General features: G+C 33.0%; 1 protein-coding gene across 1 annotated transcript in view; it reads left to right on the plus strand.

Annotated features, from left to right (window-relative positions):
• The window catches only part of LOC108739791 (sodium-dependent nutrient amino acid transporter 1-like), a 47,350-nt gene that overhangs the window by 13,144 nt on the left and 15,844 nt on the right, over positions 1–18,362 (plus strand). Inside the window, exons 3-7 of the mRNA XM_018473851.2 lie at positions 6,663–6,945; positions 9,858–10,360; positions 10,426–10,529; positions 14,194–14,383; positions 16,026–16,202. Of these exons, the coding sequence (XP_018329353.1) occupies positions 6,663–6,945; positions 9,858–10,360; positions 10,426–10,529; positions 14,194–14,383; positions 16,026–16,202 (1,257 nt within the window). The remainder of the gene's footprint in view (positions 1–6,662; positions 6,946–9,857; positions 10,361–10,425; positions 10,530–14,193; positions 14,384–16,025; positions 16,203–18,362) is intronic.

The raw sequence follows: 18,362 nt of genomic DNA on the forward strand, positions 1-18,362 counted from the left end.
ACATACTTTTACAATTGCATGTTTTTAGTTGTTCATTGTCTAGGACATATATTCTACTACACAATAACATTAAAATGTTTAGAAATGCATTGTAACTATGAACACAATAACTATTAAAAATTAAAATAATAAAATGTTAATAAAATAGAAACGTAAGCACTTAATAAAAAAAAAATGTTTAGTAAGCAACCGATAAGTTCATTTTCAGCAATGTGCACCCCTTTTGCTAACTTACAACTAGGTCTATATTTTTTTCGAGCTTTTTAAAATATATGTCCCAATAGTTGTGATTTCTATGAACATACCGTTAAGCATTTTGGGTGTAACAAACTTTATCTTGACTTGGAGAGTGTAAATTCGTTGCATTAGTGAATTCATTTTTGAATGAATTAACCTACTACAAATTACCTCAAATTAATTCCAAAATTAATTCATTAATGCGTCAAATTGAACAAAAATTCAAAGTGTCTCAGTGTAAGTTCGGCCGATTTAAGGGCCTTTAATTCGGCTCATGTATACGCAGATATCTTAACTTCACTCTTATGTTTACTAATCGATAGCATCTTCTTTTTCAACCATTAAAAAGAAAAATGAGTATCCTACAACCACTTTACTCCAAAGTAAGTAATCTCTGGCTTTTTATTTCTACTTATTAGTATTTGTAGGATAGGTTGACTTTAAGGATTAAAATTTCCCCCCCCCCCTCCATCCTGGGGATCCGATTTGTACAGGGAGGCTTAATTTACATATTCTATTTTTCTTTGAATTCTTTAAAGCAGCCGAATTTAGATTCTGACTTGATGACCTTTTGACCATAATAATAATGGACAGTATACTTCGTTTAGTTTCTCTAGCGATGTGAGCCTTAGTTTGACCGGCGCAAAGTAGAAGAGAATAGTACTAGGCCAGACAAGAAAGGAGACAACTGTCGGCCAAACTCTTAACCGGTGAGGAGCGTATAATCCGTACAGTACTGCACGGAAAAATTGACCATTTTATCCACTAAAATTGCATTGCTCAAATGTGCTGTTATTTGGTACCAATTACTACTGAAAATATCAACGAAATGTTTATTTATATTTGAAGACATATTAAAAGCTTTAACGCTTGTTTTAGACTCGCACTACTATTCATGATTGAACAAAACTTTTGGCAGGTACTGTATGAGAAAGTGTGTTAAATGACTAAGAGCCGACAGTATAATGAGCATTTTTGTCTTTACCTACGATTTTGCCAGCGTGCATCCAAGACATTGGAAGGGGTACATCGCTAGAGAAAGTAAACGAAGTATAATACGTGACAGGAATAGTTTCATAGTTTCGCATTTGGATGTTTTACGCCCTCCGATGCGCGGTGGCTGCAGTTACTTTTGTGGTGGGGAGAGTCAGTTCGGTTCTGATGCTTTCATAGAGAAATGCCGGTAAAACGCAAACTCGCCCATTATTGTCAGAAAATAAAAACACCAGATATTTCAACTACATACATATCTACCTGTAATTAAAAATGACTCATTTTTAATTTTACTGACTTTAGTAAAATATCTTCCACTTTGTTTAAGTGTAATATAGAAGTTGTTAATGAAACGCCTGAGTAAATCCCTATCAACATTTTATTTGAGGTGGTAAACGTTTCGCTTTCTTCATCATTAAGTTTTTATTTCATATTCGTGCAGTTGTTCTTATAGTAACACCAGCAGCACGTAAAACACGTTTTTGAACTTGTGCGAAGTCCAGAATAGGTGTATTAGCATCAGCTCCTTGTCGCATAAAAAATAAAACATTGGTGACAATTTTTCGCGATTGACCGTTCAAAACTTTGTTTTTTACTAAAGATTTGATATCCATGAGGAAACTTTAAATACAAACAACAATAACAACTCATCATCATAAGGTCGTCAGTCGTAAGACTGGTTGGACACGCACTGTTTCCAATAATAAACCTTTAACAACATTTTTCGAATTTTTAATTTAACCGTTCGCGAGCATAGAAGTGACTTCTTTTTATTGAAGACGACTCGACCCTGCTTTATATCCCTACCACTCCTTCCGTTCTGACCTGACTGCCTATAGATACTTAAAATCGGCCACTTCTAATTTTTTGTCTCCTATCATTATATTCACTCTTTCTCTACTTTTTCTTCCCTTGCATACCATTATTTTTGTTTTACATTTAATTATATTCAAACAGTACTGTTTTGTCAGTACCGCATCCATTTCATTTAACGCTATCTCTAATTCTTCCTTGCTAGATGCTAATACTGCTATATCATCTGCAAATCTAAGCGTACTAATCTTTTGCCCCTGTATATCTATCTCTGCAGTTGTACTGTCTTTAATGATGTTGATGGCGTCTTCGATGTGTAGATTAAAAAGTAGCGGTGACATTGTGCATCCCTGTCTGACTCCCTTCCTAATATTTACTTCTCTACGTTGCAGCCCTAGCTCTGTAACTGCCTGTTGCTCTTTATACAAACTAAGAATCACTCTTTTATCTTTGTAACACATCCCTACATTTTTAAGTATATTTAACATCTTGTCCCATTTAACATTGTCAAAAGCTTTCTCTAAACCTACAAATTCTAGGTACGCACTCTTTCTTTTTTCTATCATTTTCTCTATTGCTACCCGTAATGCCAGAATGGCCTCCGGCGTTCCTCTGATTCTTCTAAACCCAAATTGATTTTCCCGTACTAGTTCTTCCGCCCTTTTTTTCATCCTCTTCTATACAATTCTAGTTAAAATTTTTGACGCATGGGAAGTTAAGCTAATTGTTCTAAATGTCTAGCACCTATCCGCGCCTCTCTTTTAGGTATGGTTACTACCACGTTCCGTTTATAATCACCTGGAACTTTCCTCGTCTCGTAAATGTGACTAACTAGCTTTCGTTATGGAATACCTAGCTCATCTATCTCCACACTTCCTTCTCTAATATATTTCCTAATTCAGGGCCTGCGTATAGGTTCTCAAAGTGACCCCTGCATTGTTTCTTATGTTATTACTACAGTACCCTACATCTCTAAAATTCCTTTTAATTATATTATAAGCCTCAAACTTTTGTCTACTTCTTTACAGATCCTATCAATCCACCGTTCGTTAGCTGCATTACACTTCTCAATTATTTCCCACTTTATAGTCTCATATCTTTTTTGCCCTTCTTCGTCTGTCCTGTTTTTATATTTCCGCCTTTTTTCTATTAATCCTACAATCTCATCTGTTATCAAGGGTTTCCTACTTTCGTTTTGTTTAAGACCTCTTATATCTGTAGCTGCTGACTTTAAGCACGTTTTAATGCAGTTTCATTCTGTCTCTGTGACCCTGTTATTCATATCTTCCGCCGCCTTTAGTATTTCGTCTGTCCTTATACCTAGCCTATCATGCGTTTCGTTACATTTTAGCTTTTCTAAGTCAAGACGTCTCCTACCTTCCCCCTTTTTCAGAATTTTTTATTTAAGATTGGTCTTCATAACTACTAAGTTGTGATCGCTATCTATATCTGCTCCTGGATAACTCCTACAGTCTTTCACTTAATTTTTAAATCTTTGCCTAACAAGTATTTAATCTAACTGATATCCCTAAATCACTTTACATTTTCAACTTATAGCGCCTCCTAACGCGACGGTTGAATAAAGTATGCGCGACGGTTAAATTATATTTATCGCAAAATTCTATCAGCCTATCTCCCCTTTCTTTTCTATTGCTTAATCCAAAAGAACCTGTTATTGCACCCACTTTACTTTCACCTTTTACTGCGTTGAAGTCTCCTACAACTATCAGGTTTTCCTGGCCTCTTACTAAACTTAACAAGTCTTCTATATCTGTATAAACCGCTTCTGTACGTCTTCATCACTGTAAAGCAAATAACAACTACGATAACAATAAAAAAAATAACAAGTATAACTGATGGCATTTATTGACGAGCAATGGCACTTTTAAAGCATTTAAGACAATTGGGCTTTTACTGCACACAAACTGTACATAAGGGTTCATTATAAATTTACATGTTACCTTATAGTCCCTACCCTGGATAGTTTAATTAAGTAAAGCTTGCATAAATACAAAAGCAACTTCTGATAATACAATAGCAATCATGTTAATAATCTCTATTATTATCGTAAGTAAATGAGCTTTTTTGTAAATATTTCTGATAGAATTAAGACTACCTGGGGTGAATTTACTTGCGGACAGTGCGATTCCTTTCGAATGTATTTCTTTTCTCTTTTAAACAGTTCTCTCGGAATCTCAGACGTCAAGCTACTTCTGTCAAGTAATACATGCTACTACTCCTTTCAATTTGTTTTTACGTTTTTCTCTTAAAATTTGCTTGTAATTGCTTCCAAAATATAATTGTTATTATGACATTATCAAATGCATAGATACCCTACCAAAAGGTAGTATAAAAAAAAACGGAAAGACAGTTACACAAGTGATTCTATTAGAGTTCCGTTTTTCATTCGACTTGCGGAACCCTAATCCGAGAACTAACTTAACATTGTAGTTGAAAAAGAGCATGTTCTCTCATACATTTAAAATGCAAATGCGTAAATTTGTTTGCATAATATTGTTTTGTTGAAAAATTTACCACGTTATGTTCAGACCATAGACTTCTTATTAATTCTCCTGTAATCTGTAAGTCAAGAACTATTTTCTGTATTTTTTTTCAAAATTTTAGGTTCAGTAATTTCGGAGATAANGGGGGGGGAATGGTCAGTTTTCATCTATTTTCTTAAATAACTTTATAACTATTTATTTTAAAATTATAAAAAAAAATATTTGACACCCTTACAACAAGCCCTCTCATTTGATATGTTACACGTTACAGTTTACAAAACTCTTTTTTTATTTTCCATTGCCCCACCCACAAATGATCCCATCTTTAAAATTAATTTATTTGGTTTGGGTCACAGAAACTTATATGTGTACTAAACTTTAACTAGACAAATTGACTGCGAGAGACGAACAGACAGACACACGAGTGATCCTATAAGGGTTCTGTTTTTCATTCGGGCGTATGGAACCCTAATTATTTATTATAATAAACATCTCCATCTCATGTAAACAATAAAATCCAATAAATGTAAGTTAAGGATTTTGGACGGTGTTACGTTTTGTTCACAAGATTTTGAGAGCTCGGTTACTTTAGGACAGTTTTCAGAAAAGCAGGTGATATTTTCAGACAGACGTGGCTGAAAGCATACATTCCACACGTTCACAAAATTATGCATTTTCGCTCGTACAACATGTTCTGTAAATATTTTACCTTATCTGTATGATTTCTGTTCGGAACAAAGTGAGTTTGTACCACACCAGCATGTGCAGTGTCTTACGGAATACAGAAATTACACATGTCGCACGAGTGAAAAATAATTTAATAGACGTGGGAGATACATTTCTGTCAACCACTTCTAACTGAATATATCACCTGCTTCTCTGAAGACTGTTCTAAGGCCTTAAATGGCATTTTATTTATTTATTATTGACATGGAAAAGTGGCTGAAGGTATTTTTACGAATTTGCCTGTACCACTTCGTATTTTTTAAAAGATGTTGTCGTTCTTTGAGGATTGCATGTGATAGTATATCTATATGTTCGGGTCTCAATTCGCCACTAGTGTGTACAGTTTTATTTTCTCAATGTGAGTGCTTTGACGTTTAAAATTTTTTTAAAACAAAGCAGGTCTGACTAGATTTGGCATCATTATGTTGCAGTGAAACCTACTTCTGTATGTATCGTATATGTTACCGTTTATTTATAAACATCTTTGGCTTTTCGCGATATTATAAATTGACGAACCAACCTTCTTTTCTCTTTCTCGATAATTTATAACCTATAAATGTTAGATTGTCAAATTGTGAGAGAACCTGCAGGATTCATAAAATCTGTCCGGAGCATTTTTGCAGATCTTGTTCAGCTGTACAGCTTTTCTATAGAAAGCATTCATATATCTCTTACCCTTAAGTTACGTTGCAAAAGAAAAGTTGTCTCTAAGAACAGTTCTTTTATTTTAACTAAATAATATACATGCTGTATCAACCCTGAAGGTCCATTATGAATGTTGGTGAAACAAAAATCGATTAAGCATGTAGTTTCGGAGATCACCTCCTACATTCAAACTTACAAACTTTATATCTCTACAATATTAGTGTAGATATGAAATATTATACATTTTTCCCTCATTAATTTGAGGTAGCGTGTAGTGAGTAAAAATTCAGAAATTGAATTTTCAGTATAATATTTCATATTAAACTAACTCACTTCTAAAAAAGATGTCTAAATTGTATGTATGTTTAATCATAGTATATATTCAGTATATAGTTACATCAGTTCGACGGATTGTTAACCTTATAGGTCGGTTGGTTGTGGTTGCTGTTGTCACCTCTCGTAGCTTAGTGGTCAGAACATTGGTGCGTAAAGCCAAAGGTCCCGGGTTCGATTCCCGGCGTGGGTGTGACAACAGCAACAATTTTTCCCTCCTTAATTTGAGGTAGCGTGTAGTGGGTAAAAAATTCAGAAATTGAATTTTCAGTATAATATTTCATATTAAACTAACTCACTTCTAAAAAAGATGTCTAAATATTATGTATGTTTAATTAGTGTAGATATCAATTCAATATTAACCAGTTATCATATACGCAGTATTATACTAAATTATTCTTTGCTATTTAGCGAAATTCCTCAACTGAGCAAGGTTCCGATGAGAGTCAGAGGGCAACATGGGACAATGGTCTCCAATTTTTAATGTCTTGCATTGCGATGTCTGTAGGATTTGGAAATATTTGGCGTTTTCCATTTGTTGCTTACGAAAATGGTGGAGGAGCCTTTCTTATTCCATATATAATCGTTTTAATTATAATTGGAAGACCCTTTTATTATATGGAAATGTGCATAGGTCAGTTTACTAGCAGAGCAACTGGTCAAGCATACAGAGCAATTGGACCCATGTTTGAAGGTAAATAATACAATCAGCTTACAATAATATAATAAAGATAATTTGATAATAAAAATAATTTGCAATCACTAGAGCTTGCAAACGATGTTATTTTTACGCAAATCTTTTGAACTGCTGAACTTGTCTACAGTAAACTTACAAGAAATATTTTGACTTTGTCACTACCATTTTAAGGATATAACCTGTGGTTGACGATATGATTTGTGGAGATTATAGCAAATAAGAACGACCGATGATAAAAAATTGTTGTAGGAAGGGTGTCTAGAAAAGTCAATGAGACAATTTTTTTGGCTCCCTTAAAAGTGGTTTAAATCTTATTTTTATTTGTTATAGTGAAACCCAAACGTTTTTCTGTAATATTTGCTATATTTATATATGAAATATAAGCCCGTTTTCATTGTTATTTAACATGGATTTTTGGAATCCATTCTCGTTGCGACTATATTTGACCCTGTTACCAAGGGATCCTGAAACTATTCCTAAAATTCCCCGATATCCCTTGTTAGAAATATCAAAAAAATATCGACGCGAAAGCATTTAAAGGAAGTTTTGGAAAAATTGTTGCTTTTTGTTAGATCTCTCAATATGGAGTTTTGGAGACTCTTATTTTGGTAAACAATTTTCGATATTGCTATTGGGAACATGCGTGGTAGGAAAAATGTCGTCCTTTAGTTTTTATTAACACAGCGGAGTCCGGTATATATTATGGTTCACAAAAATAAAATTCTTACCGTTAAGACAGCTTTTGTAAGAAATCCATTCGCTCTAGCGTAGTTTTTACGAAAAGTTCTTTTATTTCAACAGAATATGTGTACCCGGAAGTCCATTCTAAATATTGCTGAAATAATTTTTGAATTGGATAAGTAGTTTCGAAGATTACCTCTTACATCCAAACTTACATATCGACAATTTTACAAACATTACTTCTTTATAATATTAGTGTAGATTTGAAAGAATAATACAAAATAATAGTACAGCCTGCGAAAGATCAGTTTCGATCTTCGCTGCGGGCGACTGTCAGTTGCGAGAGATAGTTTTCCCTCTACGTTGCCATTTTAGCTGTGCTCATGGACTGCACCAAAATTCGTTGTTGTATCATCAATCTATGACAATTATAATTATGCTTAGCTTGTACGAAGATTCTTAATGAACTTTTTGTAAAAATGCTGTAGGATATTCCTTGTCGTTCGCGCACAGCTTTACTAAACCTCATCTAACATCTTCGCGTATTTCGGGAAAACAAAGTTACATTTCAACGAAATTTTAATGATAGAAAGAGGATTTTAAAAACTGTAATTTAAGTCATGAATGCATTGCCTGTGATCTATACAGACCGAAAAAATCAATAGCAAAGCAAACCATTTTAACAATTTTTAATTTCTTATACAAAATGTTTCCAACTGACTTTGATTCAACACGTTTCACGGTTATCGTAATTTTAAGCGCTATCGGCTATTGTTTTTCGGGTATCTACTTTTGTTTTGTGCATCTTTTCGGATTTTTTTTCATAACTTCCTATAAACCAATTTATTCCAAAACGCTTACATCCAGTCTACTATTTTCATCCTAATCATCGTGTTGAGAAATCTGCGAGTAAGATTTTTGCTACGGAAAAACTCTACAGTCTGTACTATAATCTTTTCGTTTCTGTTTAAACTTTCGTTATTCATAATACCCTAGTTGTCATTTGGCATGGACTTTACACTAAAATGGTACTAAATATATAAACAATTGACGCGGAAATTTTTGAATCTCATGCGCCTATAGATCCTGGTCTAAATAAGGGGTCAGTGGAGCACAGCTATACATTCGGACTGTCCATACAGTAGGTATTACAAACCTTACATTAAGTGGGAAGAGGTGATGTTAAGGTTTACGTTACGTAACGGAAGATGTACGCTTTGCACTAGCATTGACAAAATTATAAATATTTTTAGTCAATAGATGAATTTCCGTTGTTTGGCAATGTCACTGCACGTTTCACTCTTGATTAGAAATTGTAATTATTTATTTGAAGGTGAATCATTATTGGAAATTAAAATTAAATTACTGCCTAAAACGTTTAAACGTTTAGAATACATGCGTTAAGTAACGAAAAGGGATAATGGAGATGAATCAAACTAGGCGTCGTAGACCCGTTAAGGGTTGCAAATTGATGAATTTTACGTTACCAAACTTGTCCACAAATTTAAATTATTTATATACTGCAAACTATTTATCTGAGGTTACTTCTGTTAACGATTAACATATCAAGCAATCATGACCAATTAAGTAATCCAATTAATTTTCGTGTATATAATGCTATTCTAACCAAGCTCATTGGGTTAATCTGCAATGTTTGATTAAAATGTGATTCTTATACTCAATACTAAATAAAATTTGATATATACACTTTAATTTTACATTTTCGAATTTTTGTGAGTGTCAATCAAGAGGGGGTTTTCAGTTTATGTAAGTTTAAAGAGAGCTTACTGATACTTAAAAAAGAATAGCATTAGCATAGAGATTAAGTGAATGATTTTGTCTGCCTAGTCTGGTGCATAAAATCAAAGGGCCCGGGTTCGATTTCCGGCGAGAGGGAGACAGTAGCAACAATTTTTCTTCATGTATTTGAGGTTATCTGTAGTGGGTAAAGTTAATTAAAAAAATTAATTCACTAATGCCTTGAATTTAACTTACAAAAATTTAAAGCGTTTCGTAACCTTCATTACCTACCGAAATAATCTCGGCTTCATGAGTTCCACTAAGTATAATCCTAAAAAAGTAGGATTATAAATAATAGCCGGGAATGAATTTTTCTTATTTACATTTATCATTAATCTTTATTGTACGTACCTACGTGTATGTTTTTATTATTGGTGAAATGAACTTTTTATCGATTTAATTAATTGTACTTACCATATTTATTTTAGGAATAGCTTATGCTCAACTGATAGGAACAATTTGTGTTCAGACGTATTATTGTTGTTTGATGGCCATATCGTTGTTTTACATGGTCAATTCTTTTACGTCAAATCTTCCCTGGTCTTACTGTAGAGATGAATGGAATCAAAGCCTCGTAGAGCAAGGTTTAGAATGTGTAGCATCAACCTCAAGAACAGCGGCATCAAACTCATCATTAAGTTCATCGGAGTTGTACTATAAGTGGGAAGTACTTAAAGAAGTCTCACAAATATATGATGGGATCGGAATACCAGATTGGAAATTGACTCTTTGTCTGTTATTTTCGTGGATAGCTTGCTTTGTTGTTTCTAATAATGGCGTTAAAAGCTCTGGAAAGTTTTCTTACTTCTTAGCTTTGTTTCCGTACGTTATAATGTTTGTAATTCTTATTCGAGGAGTTACTCTGGAAGGAAGCGCAACTGGATTGCTGTATTTTATTCAACCACAATGGGATAAACTTTTAGGAGCTGATGTATGATACTTAAATATTAACAATTTGCAAGTCACTTACGATTAATTTTTTTTTTTCATTTTTAGGTTTGGTACGCTGCAGTGACTCAGTGCTTCTTTTCTTTAAATGTTGGCTTTGGATCTATTGTCATGTATTCTTCCTATAATTCGTTCGATCACCCTGTAAACAGGTAAGCGAATTTCTTTTCATTTTTCCTTGCTTTAAATGAAATGAATTTGACTGCCAACACACTTCTTTATCGAATGAATAGCAAATCAATATGTGCATTTCTGGTATCTTATGAGAAGTACGAAAATGTTTTAGGATGTTTTTTAATAGACCTAATTCAGTAAGGAAGTATACCAGTATACCAAAATTTTGTCGAAAATTTCTAGGCTCTTTTAGAATGTTCTCGAAAGTTCCACTACTTTTTGTTATTTTTACAATCCGGGAAATAATAAGATGTTTACATATCAAAAATATAAAAATTTTAAAGGTTTGCTGCAAATAAGAATACCATTCGCAAGCACCATCGTTTCTAATGAACCCGAAAGGTTCAACGGAACTGCACAATGTAAATAAGGGACCTAACGAATCTAAATGAACATAAACCTGGAAAAATATTTACATTATATTAGTTTAAAGTGGGATTTATAGATTTCATTGTTTCGTTGAATGGATCCGAGTTCTTACGTATTCTCTACAGATACTTGCATAACTGCATTGTTATTGCATCTGTATCGTATCCAATTTTTAGGTCAAGTCAGATTGAGGTTTTCAGTGCTTTTACGTTTAATATATATTTGATGAAGAAAAGTTACCTACGTGTAGAGTATGCATGCAGAAAATCAGGTTAGCTTAAGTTAGGTTATACAAATATTTTGCGAATAAGAGAGCTCCGACAAGTGCTTTTTTTTTAGTAAGCTTTGATATCTCACGTCCCCTGGTGGGGGTTGTCTTAAATACTAAAGTTGTGTTAAATGTAAGAGCGGCAAAAACCTGAAACGAAAGCCTTCTTTTATGAACGCGCGGGTTTGCTGTTGTTAGATGTCTAAATCTAACTGGAAATAAAGTTAGATTAAATTTAATAAATAAATACAACCATGACAACACTTCCTACGTTGTTTTTTCTTACTGTAAGCAATCAAATAAAAGCATTCTTATGTTAAGGATAGAAAAAAACAACAGGAACGAAGTAATTTCCAATTAGATCTAGACGTATGACAATTTCACTCTTGCTAGATCCCGCTGTCCGTCTGTCCGTGGATTATAAATTATAACCTTTATCGATATCGACTTGAAATTGTAAATACATGACGCAGGTATGAAAATCGTATTTAAAGTAAAATTTTTTCAAAGTAGGCACCATACTTTAAATTAAGGAACAAATACGTATATAAGGTCTTTACTGTTTCTTCGAATTCAACTAACGCCTTGCTGTTGAAAAAAATTAATACACTTTAGATATAAATATTACGAGGTCTATCACAAAAACGATTAAGTTGAGAAAATTAAATTCAGATCATGAACCCTATATCCTTTTAATATTTTTAGAACTTTTACGTTTTAGAAAATTGACAAAATTATTTTATTTTCTACGTTATCGATTTCTAAATATTGGATAGATAAGGTAGCTGCTTGTACAACTTTCCATTGATAGTTTGTGACGCTTTTCGTTAGTGACATCTTCATGATGGATGATCGTCTACTTGAAATCTCGTAAATGAGAATAATTTAAAATAAATGCTTTCTTATTAAGTACCCTGATTGAATATTAAATCAATTTAGTAATAATAATATAATTTAAGAGAATGTGATTTGTTTTTCCGTTTTTTCGTTTTCCCTTCTCTATAATGATAACAAAATAATTCAGTAAAAACAATTACGAAATACCTATTTTTTAATTAAAAAGTTACTTAATGAAGTTTGAAGAATTGCTGGAAATATTAAAGAATAAATAATAATATGCTGATGTTTGGAAATATTGACTAATTCATAAGGAATAATGAACAATAATAATGCTTGGGAATATTATTGCATCACACTGCAGTTTTTTTTAGAAGTTTTACAATAATTTAAATGATAGAAATGTTTGTTGTTCGTTCATTTTGTGGACGGCTACATTAATTGAGAATGGTTTGTATAATGGGTTGTCTACTGTAGGTTCCTATCGTTCGCAATAATCGATAAATACATCACTTTTCCTCAGTTATTCCCTTACAACGAATTAATTATATCAGGAAGGTTTCGAATTTTNAGTTCTATAAGGAAGAAAAAATGAGAAGAAACAATCTGTGTGGTGTCGTCGAACATAAGGAATTGAGAGCCAGCCTAGGGAATAGGGGATTTGTATTTAATTTATAAAATAATTTGATTTTTAAATTCTTGGTTTGTCGGCACGCCGTAGTTTCAAATGAAAAACATTTCAATTACTTTTTCATTGGAATTAAACAATATACAGTCGAATTTTTGTAATTCAAAATCTTTTCTAAGTCGAATCTTCTTTAGTATGCATATTGCTTTACACACATCTCCAATTTCTCAATTTTTCTAAGTGGAATTTTTCTCTAACTCGAAATTTGAATGCGAGTTTTACATTACATTACTTCGATTTTCTATTAACTATCTTCGAAAAAAATTAGCCGTAGCAATAATCAATGTCTCCAGTTTTTAAACTTATTATCACTATAAATTTTCACTGCGGCATTCTGTATTATATAGATAAGGCAAAACGCTCATCAAACATAGAAATTAAGTACATAATTCTTCATAATTCTTTGAAGGAATTTTTTCTCTTTATGACGCACGAACGAAAATGTATAATTTCGTGAACATATACAATAGACTTACATCAATTCCACTATTTTCATCCTAGTCATCGTGTTGAGAAATCTGCGAGTAAGATTTTTGCTACGGGAAAACTCTACAGTCTGTACTATATCCTTTTTGTTCCTGTTTAAACTTTCGTTATTCATAATACCCTAGTTGTCATTTGGCATGGACTTTACAATAAAATGGTACTAAATATATAAACAATTGACGCGGAAATTTTTGAAACTCATGCGCCTATAGGTCCTGGTCTAAATAAGGGGTCAGTGGAGCATAGTAATACATTCGGACTGTCCATACAGTAGGTATTGCAAATCTTATAGTATATATTTCTTTAACAGCATCTACGTAAAAATCTATCTAGTGATATTGATAATTCACTAACCGACATAAAGTTTACTAAAAAGATAAGAGATAGAAGATCGACATGAGGTGCTTCACTTTTTTTCTTAATAATTTTGAACGCTATTAGAATCTAATTATACTACTTAAAATAATTCGAAGTGGTCTGTATTCTGTCGAAACTGCCAGACGCGGATCGCGATTTCGATCTTTTTGGATCCCATCAGCACGTCGCAGGCAGCTCCGACAGAACACAGACCAACTTTTACCTGCTGTCTTAACAGTGCGTTTCAGAAAATACTACAAACTGTGCGAAACGCACTGTTAAGACAGCAGGTAAAAGTTGGTCTGTGTTCTGTCGGAGCTGCCTGCGACGCGCTGATGAGATCCAAAAAGATCGAAATCGCGATCCGCGTCTGGCAGTTTCGACAGAATACAGACCACTTCGAATTATTTTATTCGATTAAGCTAACGTGCCTATCACGTTGAGGGTGGCTACGCCAGGATTCGTTTTCAGCAAGTAGATATCCACACAAGTGGACCTTGTTGAAAAATACGTAATCCTAAAATGTAGCATCGTGCTACAGATTGCGTTCACTGTGCCGTTTGTAGTATTTTCTGAAATATACTACTTAAATTGACCGTTTAGTAGTAAAATTGACATTAATTATGTATTTTAACAGAGATGCACTCATTGTGACTACGATTGATACCTTCACATCATTGTTATCTGGTGCAACAATTTTCGGTATCTTAGGAAATCTGGCTAATGAAATGGGGGTGGAAGTAAGTGACGTTATAAGCACTGGTGGTAGCGGGATCGCATTTATATCATATCCCGAAGCGATTGCAAAATTTGATCAAGTTCCATGGGTATGTACTAATATTATGTAGGTATAGGTATATTTAAATAAGAATGTTTTAACAACAATATAATGAAATAAAACAACTCGACAATTGTTTCGACCTAGTCGGTCATTTTCAAGAGTATAGAAATATACAACTAAGACTAAACATTAAAAACTTTAAACTTTTCGGTGTTTCATTCCCACCAGCCACTAGTGCTGGTAGGCGGGCAGTCCCTCTGGACTACGCCGAAAGGTCGGCCGGATGGCCCTCTTCAGCCTTCTTTCAGTAATCATGGAAATGAGTAGGTGGTGGTTTGGGTGAGAAAGATGAGACGGACGAAATGAAGACAGATGAGAATGAAAGACTATCTATGGAATATTACTGCTTTAGCATTTGCCTAAATGATCCAAGGAAACCACAGAAAAACTTTGACTAAGGCAGACGGATCCGGAATCGAACCGGCGTCCTCCCGAATGCTAAGCAATGGACTAAACATACAAATTTTCAATATTTATACTTAAACTAGGAGAGTGGGGTTACAATATAGAGGAAGGGTAAACAACATTGAAACTTTGCTACTATATTAACAAAGGTGTATTATTATTGGTTAGTTATTCTTTCTGATTATTATCTATAATTTTTCCTGATTGGGGAACATTCATAATCTCTAAATTCTCTAAAAGTGTAAGTTTTCCACTTTTTGGTAGTGTAATTTTACATTAAATAACTCTTATATTAAATAACATTATAATGTTTATTTATAATGCAATGTTCCGTTAATCCTGTGGAAACCTTTTACTTTCTTATATTGTCGACGTGTTCTTTAGAACGAGTAATAACAGAACGTCCACATTGTCCAATGTATATAGCTTCGCATATTGCACACCTACATTGATAAATGCCTCTTCTCTTTAGTTTGTCTGGTTTGGTTTTGTTGTTTACTAACGTTGCTTTTATTAACATCAATAGCCTGAATAACAAGTTTTAATTTTTTGGCTGGTATTTTTAATGTATTTTATAGCACAAAATCTGTTCGATTTAGTTTTAGAAGTGTTATGGAAAAGTTCAAAAAGTATTTTTGTATGAAACTTATTGTGAAGAATCCTTTCAGCAATGTTAGCATCATAACCATTATTAACAGCTATCTGCTTGATTGTATATTCAGTTCTATAAGGAAATTTTCAGAAAGTGGTATGTGTACTAAACTATGCAAAGCTGCTAATTTAATTTGAAAATTTCTAAGCCTAGTCTTAGTTATATATTTTTGTACTTTTGAAAATGACCGAATAGATCGAAACAGTTGTTCAGAAAAAAATAAAAAGGTGAATTATAAAAGCGGCAAAATGTGTACTTAATTCGTTGTAGGACATGCCAACTGTACAGATTAATTTAGATATTAATACAATATACAAAGTACAGTAATTGCTTTACATTATTCATAAAGTTAGGTTAGGTTGAGTAAACCAAAGTTGTCTTAATTGACTAAGTACAGTCTTTTAAAATCACAGAATAACAACCTAACCTATCCCAATTACTTTAATTCAAATTTTAGCCACATCATGTCATTGTTACATTAATTTATTTGTTTAATACAACAGGAAATCTTAAAAATGTAGTTGTTATAACTTCATTTATATTTAAAGTTTAACGTAAATTTAACTTCTAGCTGTTTGCCATACTCTTCTTTCTAATGCTGTGGGTACTGGGGGTGGGAAGTCTGGTAGCACTACAAAGTACATTTAATTCAATTGTATTAGATGCCTACCCTAACTTAAAAACGAGTTATGTTTCTGGAGCAACAGCTATTATCATGTTCCTTGTAGGACTTGTTTATGTTACACCGGTAAGTGAATTAATTTTTATCAACATTATTAAAAAACTAATTTATTCAGAGGCAACTATGTATTCGTTTAATTAGAAAGAGTTTACTAACACAATTGGTAATTTAGTGATTACAATAATTGCCCATTTTAATGACTGCATCAGCCGTTTCACAAACGAATGCGGAAAGGTATTCAGATATTATTTATTAATAATAATTCGTAACAATGTGCATTAGAAACAGTTACGATTTTAACTCCTGTTGAATGAAATTAGTTTGAACTTCTACACTCATAAACGGTTAATAACAATGTAGGTATAGCCACCTTGATATGTACGGTTATTAATATATATATATTGAAAAGGAGATCTTTTGTTTTACATAAGAAGTTATGTATTGTATGTTTAATTACTTTATGAAATAATGATGAATGTTATGGTGTCTAATTTTTTGTTTATTTAAAATAAGTGCATATAAAATTGCCTGAATAGGAACTAAGGTGTCCGGGTGGATTATTATTAAATACTAAAGAGGAAGTTTTTGTATATTTAAACAAAAAGAAAAAATGTAATTTAGATTATATAGAAGAAAAAATTTAATTCAGTAGGAATTATAACATAATGTTAGTTGGGGATTTTAATATAAAAATTGGGAATGAAGTATGTGCAGTAAGGGAGGATAAATTTCATATAAGAAATTCAAGAGATAAATATGTTGATAGGAAGGGGAAGGAATTCATAGAATGGGGAACAAAGAATGGGCTGGCGATATTAAATGGAACTATAGAAGGGGCTAGAAAGGGGGAATATACTTCTTTTAGGGAGAGGAAAAACCGCGATAGATTACGATATGTTTAATGGGGAAGCTCGGGAAGAAATTGATAGGTTTGAAGTCATGGGCATGATAGGATCAGACCATTTTCCAATAGCATTTGAATGGAAGAAAGAAGTGAATGATAGTAGAGAGGAATGTGTGAATAAAGTTGTTATTAAATGGACAGAGAGAGGTATTGAAAAATACAGAGAAAATATAAATGAGAGAGTGAATGAAATTCACAATTGGAAAGAGATGATAAAAATAGTAAATGAATGTATGATTAAGGAAAGAGTAGAGGTGAGAAGTTACAATAATAGATGGTGGAACCCTGTATGTTTGAGGAAAAAGAATGAATATATAAGGGCATTAGGTAAGTGGAGAAATAATGAATGTGAAGAGATGGAATATAGAAAAATGAGGTGGGAATATAGGGACCAGATTAAAAAAAGTAAAGAATAAGGGAGGTAGAAAAGAAGAGGAGAGAAAGATACCATGCATAGAAATAGGTGAAGTTATGAAAAGAATAAACTCATTGGCAAAAAAAAGGTTTGTGGGGAGGACGAGATACCAGGTGAAGTTTGGATATATGCTGGAGATTTTATATGCGATAAATTACATGAGATGTTTAAAGGGATATGGGAAAATAATGAAATACCTAGTGAGTGGAAATGTGGTGAAATAGTACCAGTGTGTAAAAAGGATGGAAGGGATAATGTTAAAAATTATAGGGGTATAACGGTCATGGACACGGGGTATAAAATATATACCGATATAATCAAGAATAGACTAGGGGAGATGATTGAAGAAAATGATATTTTAAGCGAAACACAATTTGCCTTTAGAAAGGGAAGGGGTACTATAGATGCTATCTTTTTGTTAAAAAATATTATCGAATCATATTTAAATATTAAAAAAAAGGAGTTTGTGGTATTTGTGGACTTAAAAAGGGCATTTTATACGGTAGACAGAGGGGAATTGATAAACATGTTACGGATGGGTAAAATTGAAGAAAGGTTAATTGGGAAAATAATGGAAATACATAGGGAAACTGAAGGGGTTGTAAGATTAAGTGGTAAGGAAACAAGGAAATTTTGGATGGAAAAAGGCGTAAGACAAGGTTGTAAGCTGAGTACACAACTCTTTAATATATACCTAAGTGATTTAGAGAAAGAGATCAGTAAAATAAGGGAGGGTGGGGTAGTGGTAGGTAGAAAGAAAATATGGACCTTGTCGTATGCTGATGACATTGTATTAATAGCCACGAACCATAGTGCATTAAAAGATATGATGGGAGCGTTGGAAAGATATTTAAGAAGGAAGTGTTTGGAGTTAAATGTTAGTAAGACTAAGTATATGGAATTTGGA

The sequence above is a fragment of the Agrilus planipennis genome, unplaced genomic scaffold (genome assembly GCF_000699045.2).
Source record: "Agrilus planipennis isolate EAB-ADULT unplaced genomic scaffold, Apla_2.0 scaffold164, whole genome shotgun sequence".
Classification (NCBI taxonomy): domain Eukaryota; kingdom Metazoa; phylum Arthropoda; class Insecta; order Coleoptera; family Buprestidae; genus Agrilus; species Agrilus planipennis.